General features: G+C 33.0%; 2 protein-coding genes across 3 annotated transcripts; both read left to right on the forward strand.

Moving 5' to 3' along the window:
• Positions 1–4,441: 4,441 nt before the first annotated feature.
• On the forward strand, positions 4,442–9,435 carry LOC125841942 (homeobox protein BEL1 homolog). The gene is made up of 5 exons (XM_049521130.1): positions 4,442–4,669; positions 5,500–6,418; positions 6,790–7,181; positions 7,998–8,058; positions 8,516–9,435. Exons 2-5 carry the CDS (start codon positions 5,555–5,557, stop codon positions 9,098–9,100), a joined length of 1,902 nt encoding a protein of 633 aa, XP_049377087.1. The 5' UTR covers positions 4,442–4,669; positions 5,500–5,554; the 3' UTR covers positions 9,101–9,435.
• Positions 9,436–12,720: 3,285 nt separating this feature from the next.
• On the forward strand, positions 12,721–23,100 carry LOC125878356 (golgin candidate 6). Of its 2 annotated transcripts, none has more exons than XM_049559596.1 (20): positions 12,721–12,782; positions 13,063–13,118; positions 13,413–13,465; positions 14,390–14,517; positions 14,615–14,667; positions 16,297–16,443; positions 16,534–16,607; positions 16,695–16,764; positions 16,833–16,886; positions 16,991–17,086; positions 17,565–17,615; positions 17,696–17,782; positions 17,894–18,007; positions 18,090–18,161; positions 18,435–18,620; positions 18,813–18,916; positions 19,164–19,212; positions 20,038–20,103; positions 20,555–21,316; positions 22,356–23,100. In XM_049559596.1, exons 2-20 carry the CDS (start codon positions 13,095–13,097, stop codon positions 22,893–22,895), a joined length of 2,730 nt encoding a protein of 909 aa, XP_049415553.1. In that variant the 5' UTR covers positions 12,721–12,782; positions 13,063–13,094; the 3' UTR covers positions 22,896–23,100. The 2 variants fall into 2 exon arrangements, with proteins under 2 accessions (XP_049415553.1, XP_049415554.1); XM_049559597.1 differs by lacking the exon at positions 12,721–12,782 and adding an exon at positions 12,870–12,890.
• Positions 23,101–23,376: the final 276 nt, after the last annotated feature.

Consider the following 23,376-nt stretch of genomic DNA (forward strand, 5'->3'; position numbering starts at 1 on the left):
GAAAGTCAAAATATAATAGTTATTTTAAAAGGTTAAAATGACATTTGTTAAACATAATTTTAGGGTTTGGAGCGGGGGGGGGGGATCAAATATCTTTTAGTAACTGCAGTTTTTTTGGAAAAAATATGTTTGACTAACTATATACTTTTAACGCATGGATACATATAATCACTTTTGTTAGAGAATATTTTATTTTTCAATGTAAAACTCTTAATGAAAATTTAATTTTAGCCAGACTTTAATATAAATAACAAGTTAAGTGAGAATCGAAAAATTAAAAGTTGTTAACGCACACTGGTGCATATATATGCTTCCAATTATCGAAATTGCGCATATATCTATATCACATGATGTCACTTGTGCCATCATTCTTGTAACTATTATATGTATAAATATATACCCTCAATGGAATATACACCTATGGGTACACAAATTAAAGGCATTGAGAATAGTAGGTAGAGTCGCTTTATTCAGAATTTAAATAATATGAGTTTTGTGTTAAATAGAATGAGATCTCATGTAACTCTCTTTCTCTCTCTATATATATATAGATCAGATATGAATTTAGAATTTTAAGGCGTTTGAGCAATATTTGTTCGATGTTTAAAAAACGAAAATATTTGAAGGTGAATCGAAAATGAAAAAGGTATTTTTGTATTTAGGCATGAATTTCAGTAGAAAAGAACTCAAATTTTGTGAGCGAAAATTATGATTTTACTTGAAATACACCTTAATTAAAATCAATTTTTCAAACTTCACTTTCTCTATTTCAAGTTGAAAATTGGACCAGATTGTAAGCCAAACACCTTTTCGATTTCCTTTTTATAATTTTCCAAATATTATATAAGACAAAACAATTATCTCTCAATAATATTATTTTATAAAAATTCATTCCAAATTCAACAAAACTCAATAATTATAATTCAAATTTTGTCTTTGAATTACAAAATTTTTAAGTAAGAACAATCACAATACAAAATTTTTAAATTTCAAAATCTTAAATCCACTACTATGCAAATTACTTGATGTATTTATAAATAAAATCAATTTTTTTTAATATAATTCAAGCTAAAAATAATAAATATGAGACGGAAGAAATAACAAGCGGCGAAGAAATTAAAGTTTTGTAAGAGGACCACTTTGGCTTTAAAAGACAAAAAATAAAGTTAGGAATAAAAAAGTAGTGAGGTCCACGCACGTGATTTAAGCGTGGGCACATCCCCACTGGGTATGATTCTTAGCTAGCTAAAATACTAACCCAAATATAACCAAATTCATCATGTGATTTTTTCCAACAAGTATTACTTTTGTCTTTTAAAAAAATATTTGGCCCCCACTTTCATAAACCATATTGTATAACCAATAAGAATTTTACTTCCTTTTTCTCCAAGTCGTGGAAAATATTTTTAGCCTCATGTTAAAAAGAGATAGTCTAATGCTCGAAGCATTATATGTTCAAGAAATATCAATAGAAATAACTATTTTTTTCAATCATGAATCAGTTGAAAATTTGTGTTATAGAGCATGAATTTTCATTTATATTCCGTCTAACCAGGTCAATGAAAAAATGTATGGTAAGAAACAAATTTTCATTGAAATAACGAGAGACTTCCTAATTTCTCCTATGAAAGCATTATTATTTTTCTTTTTCCACCGATTCAATCAAAATATCTACAAAAATAGCCGTTGAACAATTTTTATGGGAAATATCAATGGAAAAATAATGATATTTTAGTAGTGAACGAGTTGCATTCGAAGGGAGTGTAATATTTGTAGATAGTCTATTCTGACGCGAGCATCTGATTAATCTCAAGTTTAAAAGATATTTTTTGTGTATAAAGCATTTTGTATTCACGTAAGATTTGTAATAGGGTGTGCACCTCAAGAGAATGTAATGTAGGCAACCTATCTTAACGTAGGTAACAATATCTAATTTTACGACTTAAACATGTGATCAACTATAGGCTATAGATATCACACAAAGACATTAATGTTACTATTGTTTTATGGCTCCCTTTTATTAGTCTCATGTTGGCCTTTTAATCTTTTTTGTTTTGATTTCTTTATGTCCTTTGGCTTATAGAAATATCTCTAGTGTCCACACATTGAAAATGCTTGAAGAGCTAATTTAACCAATATTTAAGATTCTTTTTGACATGTTTCTGAAAATATCTTGCAAGTTCTTTTTTTATTTGTGTGGAATAATATTGATGTTCAAGTAGCTCTATCTCACAAGAAGCTTCTTATTTAACTTTTCATCATTGATATCTTACACTAACATATATGTAGCACCTCAAGTAGTGACAAACTTGATAAGTATAATATAAATCGAGCTTAAATTCTACGCACTATATTTATGAATAAAAAGTGATTTAAGTACTTATGTTAAAAATGAATTTGAACACAATCAATTCATACAAGGACCTACTGAATCATCCACCCTTGCATCTATATTTGATGCATCATCACATGATCGTGTAACTCCTCAAGAATCATATCATCCACATGTCATGTGTTGCCATCAGAGTCATAAATACTATAAAGTTTAAATTTTGAATCTGTCCTGCCAGCAAGTGTAAAGTGTGAGAAGATAATCAACCATCCCAATGTTAAGCTACCTCTCTAGTTAGAGTTACCAAATTGTTCACTCAATTATCTTTTTGTAAAATCAATGAGAAACAGAGAAAATATGAAGGGGAAAAAAGATGATGGTCCCAAAAATTGTAGAGAAAAAAGATTGGTGGGTGGCTTTAATATAAGGGGGGTGGGGTGTGTTTAATTTGAATTAGTTGGAAAAAAGGACCACCTCATCTGATGACAATAGGGCCATAGTTTTGGGAATATTTTTGCACTGCCACAATGTTAATGGCATCTAATTCCAACCAGTAGTAGGCTGACTCTTCTTACTCTTTTCTGTCTTTACATACCTCACCCCCACTCCCATCCCACCCCCCTCAAAAATCTTGTTCTAAAAAGGTCTAGTTTTGGAATTTTTGATCAGATAGTTATAGCCCCACAAATGAAGGAAACAGACTTGTGAAAAAAAACACTATCTGAAAAAGCCTGGTTACAAACTATAGCTTAGCTTCAGTTCTAGGGATTTGTAATCTTTTCTTTTTGGTACTCACAACCCCTCCCCCGCCCCACCCACCCCCAAAAAAACACACAATTAACCAATAATGACATAATGAGTTTTTGGGGTTTCAAGATTATTATATTATATAGTATAAAGTATATTAATCAAGAACAAAAAAATTTAAAACATGTGATTTTGGAAGTTGTAATATAGGACTATGATCTTTTAAATATTCTAACTCATAGACCTATATCCAAAATCACATTTTTTATTTCTCCAGAAATAAAAAAAAAAAAACTAGTTTGGAATTTTATATAGTACTCTTTCTGGACTATTTTATGTGAATATTGAAGGTAAAAAATAAATAAAAAATAGATTATTGTAACTTATATGACTTTAAACGTGATATGATATTTGTGTCTATGAAATCCTCTCTTTGATCCTATCTATCGCTTTTTATTTCTCGAGATTTAAATTATGTGAATTTTGATCAATAATTTTAAATGTATATTTGCATTGACATGAGATGAATTGCAACTTATAGTATTTTTCGTACCATGTTTAAATATCTAAATTTTACTTTTATAATATTGATCAATTGATCAAATCCAATTTATAAGCTACAAAAATTAGTCAAATTTACTCTTGAAATGAGAAATTGACATATACTTTGAGACAGAAAAAGTGCGTTATTAGGAGTAAAATGAATTATAAGTGTCAATTAAAGAATACTAGTATAACTTACCACAACAATAATATAGTCAGTGTAATCTCACAAGTAAGATCTGACGAGGGTAGAGGTAGAAATGCTGCTTTTGATAGACTCTGGACTCAAGAAAAAAATATTTCAAAGAAGGTTGGAATATTAGTATAACTACTTAGATCATATATTGAAGATGGGGTACAAACTATCCTCATTAGACTCCACTTGTAGGACTATACTGAATATGTTATTGTCGTTGATTGAATTCATTTTACGTCGTCTTTTAATTGGTTCAAGGATTAATTATTGAAGAGGGAGAGGGGTGTTTTTAATTTGATTTGATTTTCTTTCTAAGAAGTCTATTTTGTACGTATTGATTATCTTGTTTTGCATGAGAGAGAAAGTAATACTCCCTCTGTCCTAATTTACGTGACACATTTCGGATTTCGAGATTCAAAAAAGTCTATCTTTGACCGTAAATTTTTCATATACCTTTTAAATATTTTGAATTATCAATTATTGTAACTTATAATACTTTTTATGTAGTTTACAAATATATAAATTTCATTTAAAAAAATTTGAAGATTCCATGAGCAAATTCTAGGTCAAACTTAAATTGCTTGACTCTCGAAAAGCGAAATGTGTCGCATAAATTGGGACAGACGGAGTAGCAAAAAAGCATATATCAATGAAAAAACATGGCTTACAAGTCATCATCACACACCCCCTTAGGCCACTCTCTCTCTCTCTCCTTAACCTCTGGAAAATCCATAATGTTTTCTCCTTCATCTGATCTTCATCATCCTCTCTAATTTCTAAGGATGTTTTTTTTCATAGTACACCATGTTTCTTGTTTTGTTTGAGAAAAAAACAACACAAAGAAAAAAAAGGTTCATTTCTTGATCTTCCCTTTTCTTTTCTTGTTTTGATGTTTTATCTGCAAAAACAAGTTGGTAGTGAGTAAAAATTCAATCTTTTTGTTCAAAAAAGGTAAATTTGATGGTAACTAAAAACCCCTTTTAGTTTTTAGTTCATTTGATCTTCTTCTTTTTTTACCTTTTGTTTTCTTGTTTTGAAGTTTTAACTAGTCTACAAGCATTTGAGTGAGTAAAAGTTTAATCTTTTTGTTGAAAAAAGGTAACTTTGATGGTAACTAAAAAACCCTTTTAGTATTTAGTTCATTTGATCATTTTTTTTAAAACTTTTGTTTTCTTGTTTTGAAGTTTTAACTAGTCGTCTATGTTGGTATATTTAAGCATTTGAGTGAGTAAAAATTCAATCTTTTTGTTGAAAAAAGCTTACTTTGATGGTAACTAAAAATCCCTTTTAGTTTTTAGTTCATTTGATCTATTTTTACCTTTTGTTTTCTTGTTTTGATGTTTTTAACTAGTCATCTATGTGGAAAAATTCAATCATTTTGTTAAAAAAAGGTAACTTTGATGGTAACTAAAAACCCCTTTTAGTTTTTAGTTCATTTGATGTTTTTTTTTTACCTTTTGTTTTCTTGTTTTGAAGTTTTAAACTAGTCATCTATGTTGGTACAAACACTTTAGTGAGTAAAACTTCAATCTTTTTTGTTCAAAAAAGGTAAAATATATTTGTAGTTCACTTGATCTTTGCCTTTTGATGTTCTTCACTCTACCTATGTTGTTTTTTTACCATTTTTGGGTTGTTTTAATAAAAGATACGCAGATCTTGATGGGATTTTTGTTTGTTGCAGAATCATGAAAGTACTTAAAGAGTTATAAAGCTGAGATCTTTATATGTGTATATAGATGGCTAGTCATCATCAAGAAAGTATTCACGAAGAGATTAAACCAAGATCATCATCAATGGTTACTACTACTGGTTATTGGTTTTCATCAGATACAAATAATCCTAATCCAACACCACATAATATGGTGAATCATCAGTTGCAAAATTTTGAAACAAATCCAGAGATGTACAATTTGAGTAGTACTACTTCTAGTATGGATCAAATGATAGGGTTTCCACCAAACAACAATAATCCTCATCATGTTTTGTGGAAAGGTAATTTTCTTAACAAGATCAATGGTGTTGATGATGATGATCATGGTCCTTCGTCTTCTAAGAACATTAGTGAACAATTTTACCAACATGGTAGTCATGAAAATATGTTGACAACAACAACTACTCATCATGATGATCATCAAGGCTCGTGGCATCACAATAATAACAGAACATTACTTGTTGATGATCCATCTATGAGATGTGTTTTCCCTTGTGAAGGAAATGAAAGGCCAAGTCAAGGACTTTCATTATCTCTTTGTTCCTCAAATCCATCAAGTATTGGTTTACAATCTTTTGAACTTAGACATCAAGATTTGCAACAAGGACTAATACATGATGGATTTTTGGGTAAATCTACAAATATACAACAAGGGTACTTTCATCATCATCATCAAGTTAGGGACTCGAAATATTTAGGTCCAGCTCAAGAGTTGCTCAGTGAGTTCTGTAGTCTCGGAATAAAGAAGAATAATGATCATTCTTCTTCAAAAGTACTTCTAAAGCAACATGAGAGTACTGCTAGTACTTCAAAAAAGCAACTTTTACAGTCTCTTGACCTTTTGGAACTTCAAAAAAGAAGGACAAAATTGCTTCAAATGCTTGAAGAGGTATATTATATATATTCTTTCAATCTTTTTTAACATGAAATAGGTGAAAAAGTTCTATTTTTTTATTGTTGTAACTTTAAAGTTCAAATCTTGAAGAACTAATTGAGAGGCTGAATAGGCCCTTTTCCATTAATTGCCCACATGGTGACAATTTCACTATTCCATTAATTCTCTACAACCCTTTTCTCCTTTTTCATAACGCTATCAGAAACAACCTCTCTGCCTCCCAATGTAAAGGTAAGGTCTGCGTACTATATATACAGTACTCTACTCTCTCCAGACCCCACTTGGACGTATGTTGTTGTTGTTGTTCATACTTCACTAGGCAAAAGAGATAAAAAAAAGATTCAATTTTTTTGGATTATGTGTAGGTGGATAGAAGGTACAAGCATTATTGTGATCAAATGAAGGCTGTCGTATCATCATTTGAAGCAGTGGCTGGAAATGGAGCAGCAACAGTTTACTCAGCCTTAGCATCAAGGGCTATGTCAAGGCATTTTAGATGTTTAAGAGATGGAATTGTGGTACAAATTAAGGCCACAAAAATGGCTATGGGAGAAAAAGACAGTACTAGTACTCTTATTCCTGGTTCAACAAGAGGGGAAACACCAAGACTCAGACTTCTTGATCAAACTTTAAGGCAACAAAAGGCTTTTCAACAGATGAATATGATGGAGACTCATCCATGGAGACCGCAACGCGGTCTCCCAGAAAGATCAGTCTCCGTCCTCCGCGCTTGGCTCTTTGAACACTTTCTTCACCCGTAAGTTCGATCCCAGATTTAAATTTGATGAATTCAACTTACTAGTACATACTTTTTAACTTATGGTATGTGGTTGTGCTCTTTGAACACTTTCTTCACTCGGACAATCCATCATTTAAATTTGATGAATTCAACTTACTATACTTTTTAAAGTATGGTATATATTACTTATAGGCAAGTTACACATTTAGCTGTCGGTTAAATATAAATTATGTATGATTTTTATATATTATACATTTGAACTTGTCTAGTTCTCTTATCGGTATTATTTTAAAGTTATTATTATTTGTTGTTGTTGTTGCTTGTTTTTTTCACCATGGCTTGTTCGTTCTTGTATTTGTTTTATTATTCGAGTTGAGGATCTATTGGAACAGTCTTTCTATCTAGACTCCAATTGTGGATTACACTAAATATGCTATTATTGTTGTATATTATACATCTTAGCGCTATTATTTTGAGTGACGGCAATTATTTACTGAGAAAGAATCAAAGTTTTATTTTTAATTTTTTTTTTATATATATAACCCCACTTGTAGTTGTAGTGTCAAGGATCTTTCTATGGGCCATCAATCATTGTTCACAAAAATAGCTAAATATCTTGGGAGTTACTCTCAATTTGTTGTTACAGTAACTCCTTTTTCTTTTTTCCTTTGTCGGTTTTAACTATACTGTATCATAACTACTCTGTCTATAGAATTTTTGTTGATTTTATTTTGTTACATCACATAGAAAGTACAATGTATATATATGTTATTATAAACTATAGTATAAGTACAATTTATATTTACTTTCTTTATGGAAACAATATTCTTGCAGGTACCCAAGTGATGTTGATAAACACATTTTAGCTCGCCAAACTGGTCTTTCAAGAAGCCAGGCATGTCCTTTTCTCCACCATAACATTTTAATGATATAGGAGTAATATCGAGTTTAAGTTATATGCACTAACAAAGTGACAATATAAAAGATTTTTTATATTATCAACTAGTTAATTATAATTTTTATCAGGTTGCACACATTTCCTTATCATAGAGATGTAATATTGAGTTTAAGTTATATGCACTAATAGAATGACAATATAAAGATTTTTTTTATGAGTGTTTTGACATATAATAGAAGATTGTGTTCCATTTGTACTTATAGTTATCTTTTAAGTGATCTGATAGTGTGAATCTTTATCGTCAGTATATAGAACTTATACTCTTTACTAGTACATATAGTAGTTACCTTATAATTGTTTATACTGTCAGTATATATAACTTTGAAGTATTTGTGTTTTTACAAAGTCATGTGATGCATGTAAGATTCAATGGATTTTTCTTTTTTTTGGGCAGGTGTCTAATTGGTTCATTAATGCAAGGGTAAGGCTATGGAAGCCAATGGTGGAAGAAATGTACATAGAAGAAACAAAAGAAGAAGAAAATGTTGGATCTCCAGATGGATCAAAAGCCCTAATTGATGACATGACAATTCATCAATCACACATTGATCATCATCAAGCTGATCAAAAGCCAAATCTTGTAAGAATTGACTCTGAATGCATATCTTCCATCATAAATCATCAACCTCATGAGAAAAATGATCAAAACTATGGAGTAATTAGAGGTGGAGATCAATCGTTTGGCGCGATTGAGCTAGATTTTTCAACAAATATTGCTTATGGTACTAGTGGTGGTGATCATCATCATCATGGAGGGGGTGTTTCTTTAACATTGGGATTACAACAACATGGTGGAAGTGGTGGATCATCAATGGGGTTAACTACATTTTCATCACAACCATCTCATAATCAAAGTTCACTTTTTTATCCAAGAGATGATGATCAAGTTCAATATTCATCACTTTTGGATAGTGAAAATCAGAATTTGCCATATAGAAACTTGATGGGGGCACAACTTCTTCATGATTTGGCTGGTTAAAAAATGAGATTCTTCATTTTGGACCTTATTATATACTCTAATTTTAATGTATATTGGTGATGAATGATGATAGATGGATGGATATTATAAGTAGTAATAGCTAGTAGTTGGAACAATATGGGGTATAGATAATTAAAAGAAGTGATTTGGAATCATACAATTATTAAAAATTCTACATTTTGGAATTTTTTAGGTATTTTGGGTAATGACATGAATTTTGTTTCTATAGTTGGTAATTCTTGGATGCTATAGCTTCTTTTTTTTTGTGAAAATTTTGGTAATTGTTATGCATCCAAATTATTGCCATGTGATTGAAACAAATATCAGTATATACATATTTTGCAATTTGAAAAAAAAAATACAATTATTATAAATCTCTCTCTTCTAAGTCGAAGTACTGATCTATCAAAAATAGTCTCTCTATTATGTACGTCTTACCTTTTTTCAAACTCGACTCGTGAAATTATACTTAGTATGTTGTTGTTGTTCCCTCTCTTGTGTTTGAGATACTTTGGTAGCATAAGTGATGGAATCATGTGTGGTTGTAATAATTCAAATGAGAAAAAAACAATTTTAATTTTGTAAGGATGCTTTGAAGATTTTTGTTTTCTGGGATTGGTACAAAGAGAATTAAATTAAGCTGCAAAATCAGTTAGCCTCTCAATTATCAAGATTAAGACCATCCAACAGAAATTGGAAAAAATGAAGCATCATTAATTATTTCATAATTGCACGTATAGTCCATGAATAATATCACCCAAAAAAAAACAATCATTTCTCCAATTATCATGAATTCTTTTACCAAAAAGTTGCTTAGAAAATATTTTTCTTCACGAGTGTGACATGACGCCCATGACAAAGGACAGGTTGAACAGAAAGACGGGCTAGGATTGAATTTTTTTAAAGAAGTTGTGCATGTTATACCTTAGACGAATGCCATCAGAATAGAGAAAAATAAAGAATTGTATAAAGCATGTGACATAATACATAAAGACGTATGTTATCACGAAAATATTCGAAAGACAAATTTATAAGCTTTAATTTGATGGACCAAGACAAACAATACGTAACATGAACTTTGATGAATTGAAAGAGACCTTTCTTTTTGTAGTTTAGTCAATATCTTTTATCTTTATTGTTAGCTTAAGATTATAGTAATTTTTACTTAATTTCCAATAATTTATAATTATATATTGTTATTTATAATATAGCTAGAGCTTATTGTTAAATGAAATATATATGACTTGCTTATATGTACTATAGAAAAACATGCATGTGAGTTTAATCGATTAAAATAATATATCTACAAAATTCTATTCATCATGAAGAAAAAAACCATGTTTTTCCTTTTTTTTTTCAATAATCGTGGTGTTCAAGTCAGCTTGTGCGTACCTCGATTAATTTCTAGATATTAGATATATAACTCTGTCCATTTAAGTTAGAACAAATAGGAAGAAATCACCTAGCATTTTTGTCCCGGCTAAAAATTTTCCTTTTAATTAATTAGTTACTTATATTCTATGGTATCTTATTTACTTCATTTGTGAAATATTGTGTCTAGAGCTGAATTAAATAAGATAGTAAATGGCTGGTAGTTGGAGTTTAGATCTGCACATGTAAATATTCTATTTTCAGAAACATTATGTTTATTGCTTTATTTCTGTTTCTATGGTTTGTTTTAGATACTTCCATTTTTAGATACCTTTTTCTATAAAATGAAAACATACAACCTTAATTATTTTTTGAAACATGCATTGACTTGCATGAGGTAATCATACTCTAAAAACAAAGAATTAGCGATAGAAAAATTTTAGACAATAAATTTTATCGCTAAATCTATTTATCGATGAATTGATAAATTATCATAAATTTCAGTTAGTTACGAGAAATTTAACGACATAAGCAACTTGGGATCCTATGCTTAGCTACAACTTTAAGCTAAGGAGCAAAATAGGATATAGTGGACGTATTAGCAAAAGTAGGAGCAAAGACAACTTTTTGATGATATCGTAGTTTATTTGATAGTTTCTCTTTTTTCTGTTATCGATATTTTTATGACAGATAAATTAGAAATTACTTTATTAGAAACACTATGACGCGTAATAATAATCGTAATTAGCCAGAAACACAAGTTAATTTGGTCTATTTTCAACAAGTGAACTTTTTCCATTTTCAACAATATGACATAAGACATTTACAAATTTGATGAAACCTTTTACTTTATTTTACACTTAAAAAGTGAAAGATATATTATAGGACAGAAGGAGTATAAAATTCCAATAAATGATATATAAACATGCAAATTTGAATAGGAATCCTAAAGTAAAGTTTTCAAACAAATATTTCCAGCAATGAAATTATAAACCCATTAACTCAAGGTATATTCCGGTAAGTTAACCTGATTTTTCTATATAACTCCTAATAATAAGATTTATATATATAGCTACAAAGTCATATTTAAGACATAAGTCTAAAACAATTTGATGATACTTCTTCGTTAAATTGTGTTCAATCAAACAATATTTCATATATAAATTGAAAAGGAGAGAGTGAAATTTATCTATCACTACTCCAGAATATAACATTATTCGGCTAGCTTAAAAGCTTTATTTTGTGTATTAATACAATATGTTGACTTTTTTTATTTAATCTTCTTTTTAATGTTTTAACAATTCTTAATAAAATTTATGTCTCGCCACTATATACAATGATGCATCTATAGCATAGTTTATGGGTTGACATGAGGATCGTGATTAACATTGGTATAGGACCTTCATTAAATATTTATAATATGTGATTATGAACCCAATCATTATTATATATTAATTTAGGAGCTTAATAAGAACTCAAAATTTTTAAATTCTAGATTCGGCTTCTAATTATATATTAATTTTATTCATGATGTAATTTTAAGGGAAAATTACGCGGTTAAGCAAATTTATACTACTTAATTAGTCATTATAGCTATAGCTATAATTACCACTCGCGACTAACAGTAACCGTTAATTAAGTGGGTTGGGTCCAAGTTTGTATAATTCACCACATTTGTATAAATCGCAACTAACAATTCTTCGTTTGATTTGTATTTGTATACGATGGTTTGTATTTATATATGACAACGATTTCCTTTGATTTTTCAGTTTTATCACCAATACATTTTTTTTAAAAATTGTATAACTCTTTAACGTTTGTATAAATGTGTAGTTCTCATATTTTGTATAACTGTTTTAAGTTCATATGTTTATGTTTGTATCAATTCTTTATTTCGAGTTTTATCATATTTGTATAATTCCATAATTTGTATTACTCAATTATACAAATACACATGAATTATACAAACGTACCCACGAATTATACAAACGAGATGCGAATTATACAAATTATTGCCCTCTCTCGCTCGCCTCTCTTCTCCCTCTCCCAATCTTGCTCGTCTCTCTCCTCCCTTAACATGTAGCTATGGATCATAACTAGCAAACTATAACTATAGAGCCTAATTAAGTTATTTAGAGTGGCCAAATTTTAATGCTACAATTCGGGTCGCGAAATCCAGTTCGGCCCAAGTAAACACGGGCCCATTTCAAATCCAGTCCACACCCTTTTAACGTTTTGACCCGACCCTCTCTATTTCCGTCTCTTTCCCTCTTTCTTCACTTCTTCTCTGCGATCTCATCTTTTGCCTCAGGTAAATTCACAACACCATAGCCTATTTAAGCTTTTCGTTATTCGTTTCTTTTATACAGAGAAAGCGGTTTTTTTGAGCTTTGAATTGTTCCTTCTCGTTGATTTTCTGGTAAAGTCAATAGTCTTTTGTTATAGTTTTGAATTTCATAGAAAAAATTATTGAAATTAATGTCAATTTCTCCTTAAGTTTTGATTTTTTGTGAATTTGAGATTTGGGTTTGACCCTAATGTTCGCTATTGTTAATAGAGGGGATTTTTTTTTTTTTGTTCATGTATTCCAGAACTTGAAGAATTGTGATCAGCTTATAGACGGATGGATTTAGTTGCAAAGTATCAGGTATTTTTTGGTTTCCTAAAATGGGTGCTTTTTTATTTCATGGAAAATGTAGTATGGATGGTTGATACCCGAGGGTGTGGCCTAGTGGTCAATGAGAGCACCATCAGGTGTGAGGTTCAAATCCTGGTACATGCTGCTGGTGGAAGGTGAAATGTATCATGTGGAACTAGTCGAGTTTGCATAAGCTGGCCTAGACACCGCGGTTATAAAAAAGGATAGTGTGGATGGCTGATGATCAATGTTTTGACTATGTGTAACTAGGTGTGACTGAATATGTTATGTTTTGTTTTGCAGGGTGTAGTTGGAAGGGTGTTTCGGAATGAAAACTCAGGTTCAAGTGAAGATAGGTAAGGTTTTTTTTTTTTTTTAATCAATTCCCGTATTGATAGCTCTAAGTGAATGTTGCTCGGACTCTTAAAAATGTCCACGGGTGCGGGGCGGATTCTCCAAAAGTAGTGTATGACACAGGTGCAGCAAGTGAAGAGTCCGCGCAACTTAGCAGCCTCTAACGAGATAAATTCCAATGTGTCTGCGCAACTTAGCAGCCTCTAACGAGATAAATTCAATGTGTCCGCGTAACTTAGCAGTCTCTTATGAGATAAATTCTAATGTGCATTTATGAATTGCTGTTGTTTATGCAATGAACAATTGGTGCACCTGAAACCAAAAATAACTACCAACTCAATTTCGAATCAGTTGACGTCGGCTATATGAATCCTCACTCGTTTGGAAGATACTCAAATCATTTGAAAAATTGGAATATAAGTGAAGAAAGGTAAAGGGATGGACCCATTATCCTTTAAGTTCAAGTTGTTGCCGCTCATCTTTGAGGAATTCTCTGTTATCAAGAAAAAACCTTTTAAACCTAATAACCTTGCAAAGAAAAGATAATGACATAAATGATCCACTTCCTGGAAGGAAAATGGATTCCATTCTGTAATTATTCACCGTGAATTCAGAAAAATACTTTTATTTAATCATATTTCTTGATGGGTTAAGTGTTTGTAGCATCCATCAAATGTGAGCCCTTGGTAGAGATCATGTACAGTAATAATATTTTTGGTATGGTTAGAAGAAATGCTTCTTTCTAGAATTGGGAAATGTTAAAGACATTATGATCCTGGAAATTAAGCTTTTCCCTTAGATTGTCCAGCTGATTATCTTGTGCTGCTATTTGCTTTTTTTAAGTTAGGACAACACAATTTCCATGTGGCAGTTAGTCCAACTTGTCCAGCATGTTAATTAATCTAGTTTGTTGTCTTCACCAATAGCTATGTCGAACGCTTGCTTGACCGGATTAGCAACGGTGTGCTGGCTGAGGACAGGAGAGCTGCTATGCTCGAACTTCAGTCTGTTGTCTCTGAAAGTCGTGCTGGACAAATGGCCTTTGGAGCAATGGGTTAGTGTCTATATCTTGTTATCTGCATGCGAAGTCTGTTCCTATTTTCCTTCACCATCATATAATGATGTTTATTTAAATCTTTTATTTCTTGCAGGATTCCCAGTGATATTGAGCGTCTTAAAGGAGGAGCGTGATGATTTTGAGATGGTACAATTGCTTTGTTGCCAATTTTAACACTAAGATATGTTAATGTTATTTTAGAGGGGCTTATGCATTCTGTGTATTATTGGCTGAAAGTTCAAGCTATATGTTTGTAGAATATCTTGTCTTTTCATGATGTTTGGTATATAGTGCTAGCTAATTGGATGCTTTATTGCTTGTGTGGTACCAAAGATTGGTGTAAATTTGACTTGGGAGAACATATTGATGGTCAGAGTGAAATCAATACTGTCATAAAAAAAAGAGTGAAATCAATACTATTTTTGTTAAAGGTTAATGTTGTCTGTAACTATGTTTCGTTACCTACAGCTGGTGATGATTACTTGCGGATACATGTCTCTTTTATTGATTCTAAAAGGCATAAAACATGTCTCACATTAATTTATGCACTGGTTGTTATATAAGATCTTTCCTTTTTCCCCTTCGATTTTTTTTTTTTTTTTAAGAATTACTACTTATATTAGATTTTGTTCAAAAGAGACTAACCAGAGGAAGGGATCTTTTTGAGAACTACAGTTTCTCTCTCTCTATTTTTTTTTGTTTTTGGAAAAGGTAACATAAGTGTGGAGTACAGGAAGGTTTCCAATCCGCTCTTCTTGTAAGGATTCTAAAACATCAAAATAGATTCAAGATCTTCTAGGTACTCTTGTTTACACCTAAACATGAAAAGGACTAGACACTTCAGCTTCTGTATAATACCGTGTTTATCTTCAGAGCAGCTTTAATTTCTTTCTTTCCAAATTGTCCACCAAATACCTTAATCAAAAAACAAACAAAAAAAAAGTTGTCCACCAAATACTAGCTGGGACAATTCTCCATCTCTTTCCAGTTTAAGAGATTATGTTTCTGTTCCAACATGCTAGAACTTCAGGTATTCTCATTGGCATAGCCCACATGATTTCCCTTATATCGAGATATATCTTCCATAGTTGATATGTCTTCTTACAATGCATAAAGAGATGATTGATTATTTCTGCCTCCTCTCCACATAAGTGACATTTGGAGAATAATTGGTATCATCTCTTGATAAGGTTGTTATGTGTCAAGACTGCCTCTTCTGCCAACCGCCATGGAAAGCAAGCAACTGTTTGTGGAATTTCGACTTTCCATATCAGTTTCTAAGGCCAACAGCCAATCAGAGTAGTACAGTTGAAATAATTTTCAAATTCCTAATTCTGTTGAGATCTTTTTCACTATTACTCTGGAATATTTTTTTTGTGTCATTGATCAAACTGCGTGGTCTTCTGCCGGTGAAGAACAATTCTTGGTAGATACTATCTCAAAACTAAAAACTAAAAACTTTGTGCAATTATCTCAGTAGTGTTGGTGGAAACCCTTTCTTTTGTCTTTTAAAGTTTGGGACTACAAGGTATTTACTTTTGAAAGATCTAATGCATTTTGTTGTTTTGGTTGATCCCTGTATGATAGAGCCTCTACTTTTAACTTTATCAAAAAATAAATACACAACAACTTTTTACTGAAAAGGTTTTCATTTTCCATTGGTGGCAAATGATAAAAATCCTTCCCTTTTTTGTCAATTGATGTCTGTTTTATGCAACATTATTACTTTCCTCATCTGAATCAGTACTAAAAGTTATTCATATTGGGTACTTGAAGGTCAGGGGGGCTCTGGAAACTCTTGTGGGCGCTTTATCTCCAATTGGTCATGCAAAAGGGCCTGCGAATGAGGTTCAACCAACTTTGATGAATAGCGATTTGCTTTCTAGAGAAGTAGATAATATCTCTCTTCTCTTAAGCTTGTTGGTAAGCATGTTATTGCTATTATTCTTGCTTGTATCTGTTGTATAGTCAGTAATCTCTTTTCAATTGGCTGATCTAATAATACTCTGGCAGTCAGAGGAGGATTTCTATGTACGATACTATACACTTCAACTTTTGACGGCCCTCCTAACTAATTCTCCACAAAGGTATGTTTAGTACTTCCACTGCATATTGTTTCAAGTACGTTTTTATAAGCCCATTTTGAGGAGACGACATGCTGAAATAATATTCAGGTTACAGGAAGCTATTCTTAGCATTCCCCGTGGTATCACACGGCTGATGGATATGCTTATGGATCGTGAGGTAGTGGAAATGATAAAATTATTATGCTCTTTGTCATTGTGGGATTCTAACTTTGGCATGTCTTGAAGGTCATACGAAATGAGGCACTGTTACTTCTGACTTACTTGACCCGTGAGGCTGAAGTGAGTGCTGTTCCTTCCTTGGTGGCTACCTCCCCTGTCTTAAATCTTCATAATTAACTTACTTTGTGTCTAGCATTTGGCTTGACTCCTTTTAAAATCTACAGGAAATTCAAAAAATTGTGGTCTTTGAAGGTGCTTTTGAAAAGATATTCAGCATTATTAAAGAGGAGGGAGGTTCAGAAGGAGGAGTTGTTGTGCAGGTTTGGACAAGTAATCTTAAGCTCAAGTCTATTTTTTTGTTTTTGTTTGTAGAATAGTAGAGATTCAAAGGTTTTGAACTTGTGTAGTCTGTCATTATCTTGCCTTTTTACCTTTTCTATTCATTATATCTGAGCATAACTTCCGTCTTGTTCTTACCTATTTCTGGCATTCAATCACCATCATTTTTATTGTAAATATTTGTAATTCATGGTTTCTAGAAATTGCCTATATGTGTTACAAGTGCACTTGCTCCTGGGTTCCTAGAAAATGTGGGATAGTACAACAACAACATACCCAATGTAATACCACAAATGGGGTTACCCCTACCTTGGGAGGCATTGGGAGGTAGAGAGGTTTCCGATAGACCCTCCCTCTGCTCAAGGAAAAGCATATCAAAGAAGATTATTTCTGATCACTGCATTGTTATTGAACATTTATCTGAACCCCTTTGTTGCTTTTACTTTGGGAATTCTTCAGGACTGTCTTGAACTGCTGAACAATCTCCTGCGTAATAGTGCATCAAATCAGGTTTCTGCTTGGGTGCCTCCCCAATGTTCATTACTCATATAATTTTAATTTTCCTAGTATTTACTATGAATCTATTGCAGGTATTGCTTAGAGAGACGATGGGCTTTGATCAGTTGCTATCAGTTCTGAAGCTGAGAGGGACAACCTACAAATTTACACAAGAGAAGGTTAAACCCATAATCCATTTATATAATTCATGTGCCGCTGATATGATTTTCTCATGTACCTAAGCCTTACTGGTCTTTTCTCATTTCTCTGCCTTAAATGATTGCCAGTAGACAATAAATCTACTCAGTGTGCTAGAAACCATTAATTTGCTAATCATTGGTGGCCCAGAAACTGATCCTGGCAGAGATTCAAATAAGCTGACTAATAAAACAGTCTTGGTTCAGGTTTGTTCTTTCCATCAGTGTGAAAACTGCTTACGTTTGGATTATTGCATCACTTTCCTAACTTATCTGATTGATATTATAGAAAAAGGTCTTGGACCATCTTTTCATGTTAGGAGTTGAAAGTCAATGGGCTCCAGTTCCAGTGCGTTGTGCGGTGAGTTGACTAGTTCTTTATGCCTTCAAGTATTTGACTTTCTTATCTAATTAAATCAACTTTCATGGTTTCTTACTGAATTCTTAATAGTTGATTAGGCAAAATTAAATTAAAAAAAGTATAAGGGAGTGAGCAGATATTCCGGTTGCTACGACTATTCTACTTTGAATTCCATTTACATTATAATGTAGTGAACATTGTTCACTGTAGATGCTGCTATAGCTAGTTGATTCTTGTAACTCTTATCTTCGAAACGGCTTTTGTCAATGTCAGGCACTTCATTGCATTGGTGATCTGATTGCGAATCACCCAAAGAATCTCGAAGAACTTGCAAGCAAAAGGCTCGGAGAGGAACCAGATTTAGAGCCTGCTTTGAATTCTGTCCTCCAGATACTTTTGCGCACTTCTAGTAAGCAAGAATTCATGGCAGCTGACTATCTTTTTAAGAACTTCTGTCAGGTTAGCATCTTAACTGAGTTCTTGCTTAAATGGTTAGATATTTCGACCAGTTGTATGTTATGCTTTCAGAATGATGTTAGATATTGTTCAACAGAGCTTCCTTTAGTATCTCCTTTGTTGGGTCTTTAGTTGTGTGTTATGCTTTCTTGAAATGTGTCATTTCGTAAAGCATGTTCTATGTGATCGGTGCAGCAAAATCCAGATGGCCAGACAATGTTGGCATCTACTCTAATTCTGCAGCCACAGTCAATGATTCATGCCCCTGTTGAGGAGGATATTAACATGTCATTTGGAAGGTAATCTATGCTGTTGAATATTTTATTTCCTAGTTTTACTTTTAGAGTATTCGAAATGTCTTCTAATTGATTTAAGTGTCCACTAATTACCCCCGATCATCCCATAAATACACTTACACATTCAAAATAAAAAATAAAAAAGTGAAAGATATAGAAAAGGAACACTTTAATTTGCTTCAATATGACCTTCACATCTCTGACCCCCCTTTTCTATTTATCTCTTTTTTTTGTCTTTCTTTTTTGGCAGCATGCTTTTACATGGTCTTACCACAGGTGAAAATGAAGGTGATGTTGAGGTAATGTCATATGTTTTATACACATTCTTGGTGGTTCTCTGAAAATTTTAAATAGACACTTTGTTACTGAAGGAGGTTTCAAAATAGACACTTTAATGCTTGTTACTGAAGAAGTTTCAAAATAGACACTTTAATGCTTGTTACTTTACTGAAGAAGTTTCAAAGACACTTTAATAATTTAATAATTTTTATCAGGGGATTTCAGTGGGTATGTTGTTGATATTTTTATAAGGATATTTACTATTAAATCATGTGAGGGGATATTAATTATTTCAATCTTGATGTCATGTTCTCAAAGGCAACAAATTCATTTTCTCACCTCGACTAATTCCACGAGGCACCTGCCACCTCCCACCTGCAATAGGTATCAAGTAACTCTGCCCACCTAGGCTAGGAAGAATGGGAAGAAATCACCTAGTGTCTTTGTCCCTACTGGGATTTTAACCTAAGACCTCATGGTTCTTAATCAATTTCATTAACCACTACCACTAGGCCCACATCCTTGGGTAAAACATCCACTTTTTACGATTTCCTGATTGCATCTTTCATGAGAATTAGAAAATTGTGTTAGAGGTGAAAATTGACCTATTATTTTTCTTGAATCCATTGTCATTTACTCCACTATCATTATTTCTGAAGAAAGAAAGCAAAATTCTTGTTTAAATTAGCTCTAAATATGTGTTGAATAATTGTATCAAAAGATTTTAAATCTTGGTGCTTCGCCCTCAGTCGGGACATAACTATTGATTCAGGTATTGATTTGCATCTTTGGAGTGTTAACTGTCATGTTGTTATTGACTCAGCATGTTAACTTTTAATATGCAGACTTGTTCTAGAGCTGCCAGTGTTCTTTCGCATGTCATCAAGGGTAATAACCAATGCAAGGAAAAGGTATGCTATGTTCCTCTTACCATCCAAAGATCTTAATCTGAGTGAAATAATTTTTTTATACACATGAACAAAGAGATAATATTTTCATCTTGGAGTGGATGAACCAATAATGGATTTTTTATTTTTTTTATTTTTTGTGGGTGCGAGGGATCTTGGTATTTATAAAAACTTCTATCCATCAACAAAAATAAAATCATCTTGGAGTGCTGTTGTCAATAGTTTTCTCAGCACCCTATATTGTTATTGTTGCTTTCAGTATTCGTGTGTGGTCTGAACTATTAAATTTTTGTGGAGCTAGAATTCATTTACGTTTTATAGATACAGCAAGATACACCTTATATTCGGGAGAACGGTCATGCTGGACTGTGTTGCTGTTTCTGTGATAAGAATTATAAGATACAGAAGTTTTGTCTACCTTATTCTTTGGTTATAACATATAAGTGAATTGCAGGTTCTGCAAATTGAACTTGAAGCACCTACGCCCATTTTAGGAAGGGCGGAGCCTTTGTTACACCGTATGGTGAAGTATCTGGCTCTTGCCTCTTCTATGAAAAGTAAAGATGGAAAATCAAGCACATCTGAGAATGTGTTTGTTCAGCCCATTATCCTGAAACTGCTAATTATTTGGCTATCTGATTGTCCAAATGCGGTGCAATGCTTCCTGGATTCACGTCCTCACCTAACGTATTTGCTGGAGCTGGTCTCAAATCCTACCACAACTGTTAGTGTAAGGGGATTAGCTGCAGTTCTATTAGGGGAATGTGTAATCTACAATAAAAGCAATGCTAGTGGAAGGGATGCCTATAGCATAGTTGATGCCATAAGCCAAAAAGTTGGGCTCACATCGTACTTCTTAAAGTTTGACGAAATGCAGAAAAGCTCTCTTTTCACATCTGCTAAGCCATTTTTGCCACGTAAATCATTGACAAGATCATCCGCTGCCAGTATGGCTGAGATCGAAGATGGCGCAAATGAATCATCTGATCAGAAGAATGAGCATCCAATGCTTGCATCAGTATTTGATTCTCCATTCGTGTATTTTTTGAAGCGCTTAGAGGCTGATATTAGAGAAAAGATGGTAGAAGCTTACAGCAGCCCAAAGAGCCAGGTGACCGTGGTACCAGCAGAACTGGAACAAAGGAGTGGAGAAAACGATGTTGACTATATCAAGCGGCTGAAAACTTTTGTGGAGAAGCAATGTCATGAGATACAGGTAGTAAGGACTTTTTGGATAAATTATGGTCCTAATAAAATGCACTCTGTCCATTTAGTACAGGCTTAGAATTATTTGCATCTCACTATTTTACACCTGAATATAGTTTTGCATGCACAGTTAAGGTCTCAGCTGCAGGACAAAATTAGTTATAAACAAAGCTGGTGATACTTAATTCACTTGAGAATTCTATTTCAATAAAAACTTAATCTACTTGAGAAAAACTATGACAATTTTTTCTATAAATAATTCAGTCATCCTAATTCAATATGCTTGAAAATTGCAGCACGACAACTAAAAGAAGGTAAAGTATCTTCTCTTGATAAGCGTAGAAAGGTAAAGTTACTAGTTGGACCATCATTATAGGTGAAAATGAACCTCTACCACCTCAGTGAGTTGGTCTATTTTAATTCTGCATTTATATGAGTATATTTTACCTGTGTGATTCCTGAGTGGTATAATTCTTTTTATATCCTTCTACTTAAACTATGAGCCTCTTTGGAGTCTGTACTGTTTAAAAGTTCTGGCTCCTCCACTCATAAACCATTGTATTAAATTTGCAAAATGAATGCTAGGAGGGTGTGACCCTTGATAGTTGGGTGAGGAGGTCAATGATTCGGGTAGAAGGCTAGTAGTACGTAGTTCCGTATCTGGTCTCTGTGCCTAGTAATACTAGTTTTATCTTCGGTATTTTACTATTTCTGTATTTCTCACTATTGAGGGTCTTTCGGAAACAACCTCTCTATCTGACAAGGCAGAGGTAAGGTTTGCATACATACTGGGTATGTTGTTGAATGCTAGTCATATTGCTTAAAGTTTCTGAATCTTTGCCAAGTAATTTGCTCTCTTATACTTTGAAAAGTTCCTATCTACACATCCTCCAATGCGACCGGGCAGCCAAAAACTAGCATTCATACTACAAATAGCTTCCTATGCATTTTCTGCATAGCGAGGATGCATGTTTGCATTCCTCCTTTACTTTTGCTTCATACCTTTGCTTTCCTGACAATATTTCCCTGCTCTGTTTTATGCCAAATAGGACCTTTTGAGTCGGAATGCCACTTTGGCAGAGGATCTGGCCAGAACTGGTGGGAACAACTCATCCTCGCTTGAGCGCAAAGTCAGTGGGGGTTCAGACAGAGTTCAACTGGAGACTCTGCGTAGAGATCTTCAAGAGGCTTCTCAACGTATAGAAACGCTAAAAGCAGATAAGGCCAAGGCTGAATCGGAAGCTTCAACATACAAAAACTTAGCTGGAAAGACGGAATCTGATCTTAAAAGCTTGTCTGATGCATACAACAGTCTGGAACAAGCCAACTTCCGACTAGAAAAAGAAGTTGAGGCTTTGAAGAGTGGAGACATCGAGGCGTTAAAGGAAGAGGCAAGGGAAGAAGCTCTGAAGGAGAGTGAAGCTGAATTGAGTGATTTGCTCGTGTGCCTCGGACAAGAACAAAGCAAAGTGGAGAAACTTAGCACTAGACTGAGAGAACTAGGTGAAGATGTAGATACATTGCTGGAAGGTATAGGTGATGATGCTGGTGCTGATGATGCTGATGAAGATGAAGAAGAAGAAGACTAGTTTTACTGGTGTTTTCTTTCTCAAGTAAATTCATTTCATTGTATTTCTTCTTAGTTTTTCTCTACCCTACCCTCACCCCTACCCCCCTTGTGGTGCATACATTGTACATTGTAAAAATTCCACAATACTAACTTTGTTTATGCTTGAACCAAGTTTGTAAACCATCTTCTTGCATTAAACTCTGGTAGGTTACTTTCAATTGCCTGTCTAAGAACAACAAAATACTCTGTGAAATCCCATTTTATGGCTCTATGGTGGTAGAGTCTATATGGTCTTTACCACTACCCTGTGGAGATAGAGAAGTTGTTTCAGAATCAATTGCCTGTCTAAAATGAATAAAATCTCTTCTTTAGCAGTTTAGTTGTCTAAATGAGGCACAACATAGTAGGGAATTCGGAATAATAACATTAGGTGATATCTTTTCATTTATCCAAGTTTTGTTGCATCGAGCTGGTATATGTGTTGGTGAGAGCCCAGAGGT

Source organism: Solanum stenotomum, chromosome 10 (assembly GCF_019186545.1).
Source record: "Solanum stenotomum isolate F172 chromosome 10, ASM1918654v1, whole genome shotgun sequence".
Classification (NCBI taxonomy): domain Eukaryota; kingdom Viridiplantae; phylum Streptophyta; class Magnoliopsida; order Solanales; family Solanaceae; genus Solanum; species Solanum stenotomum.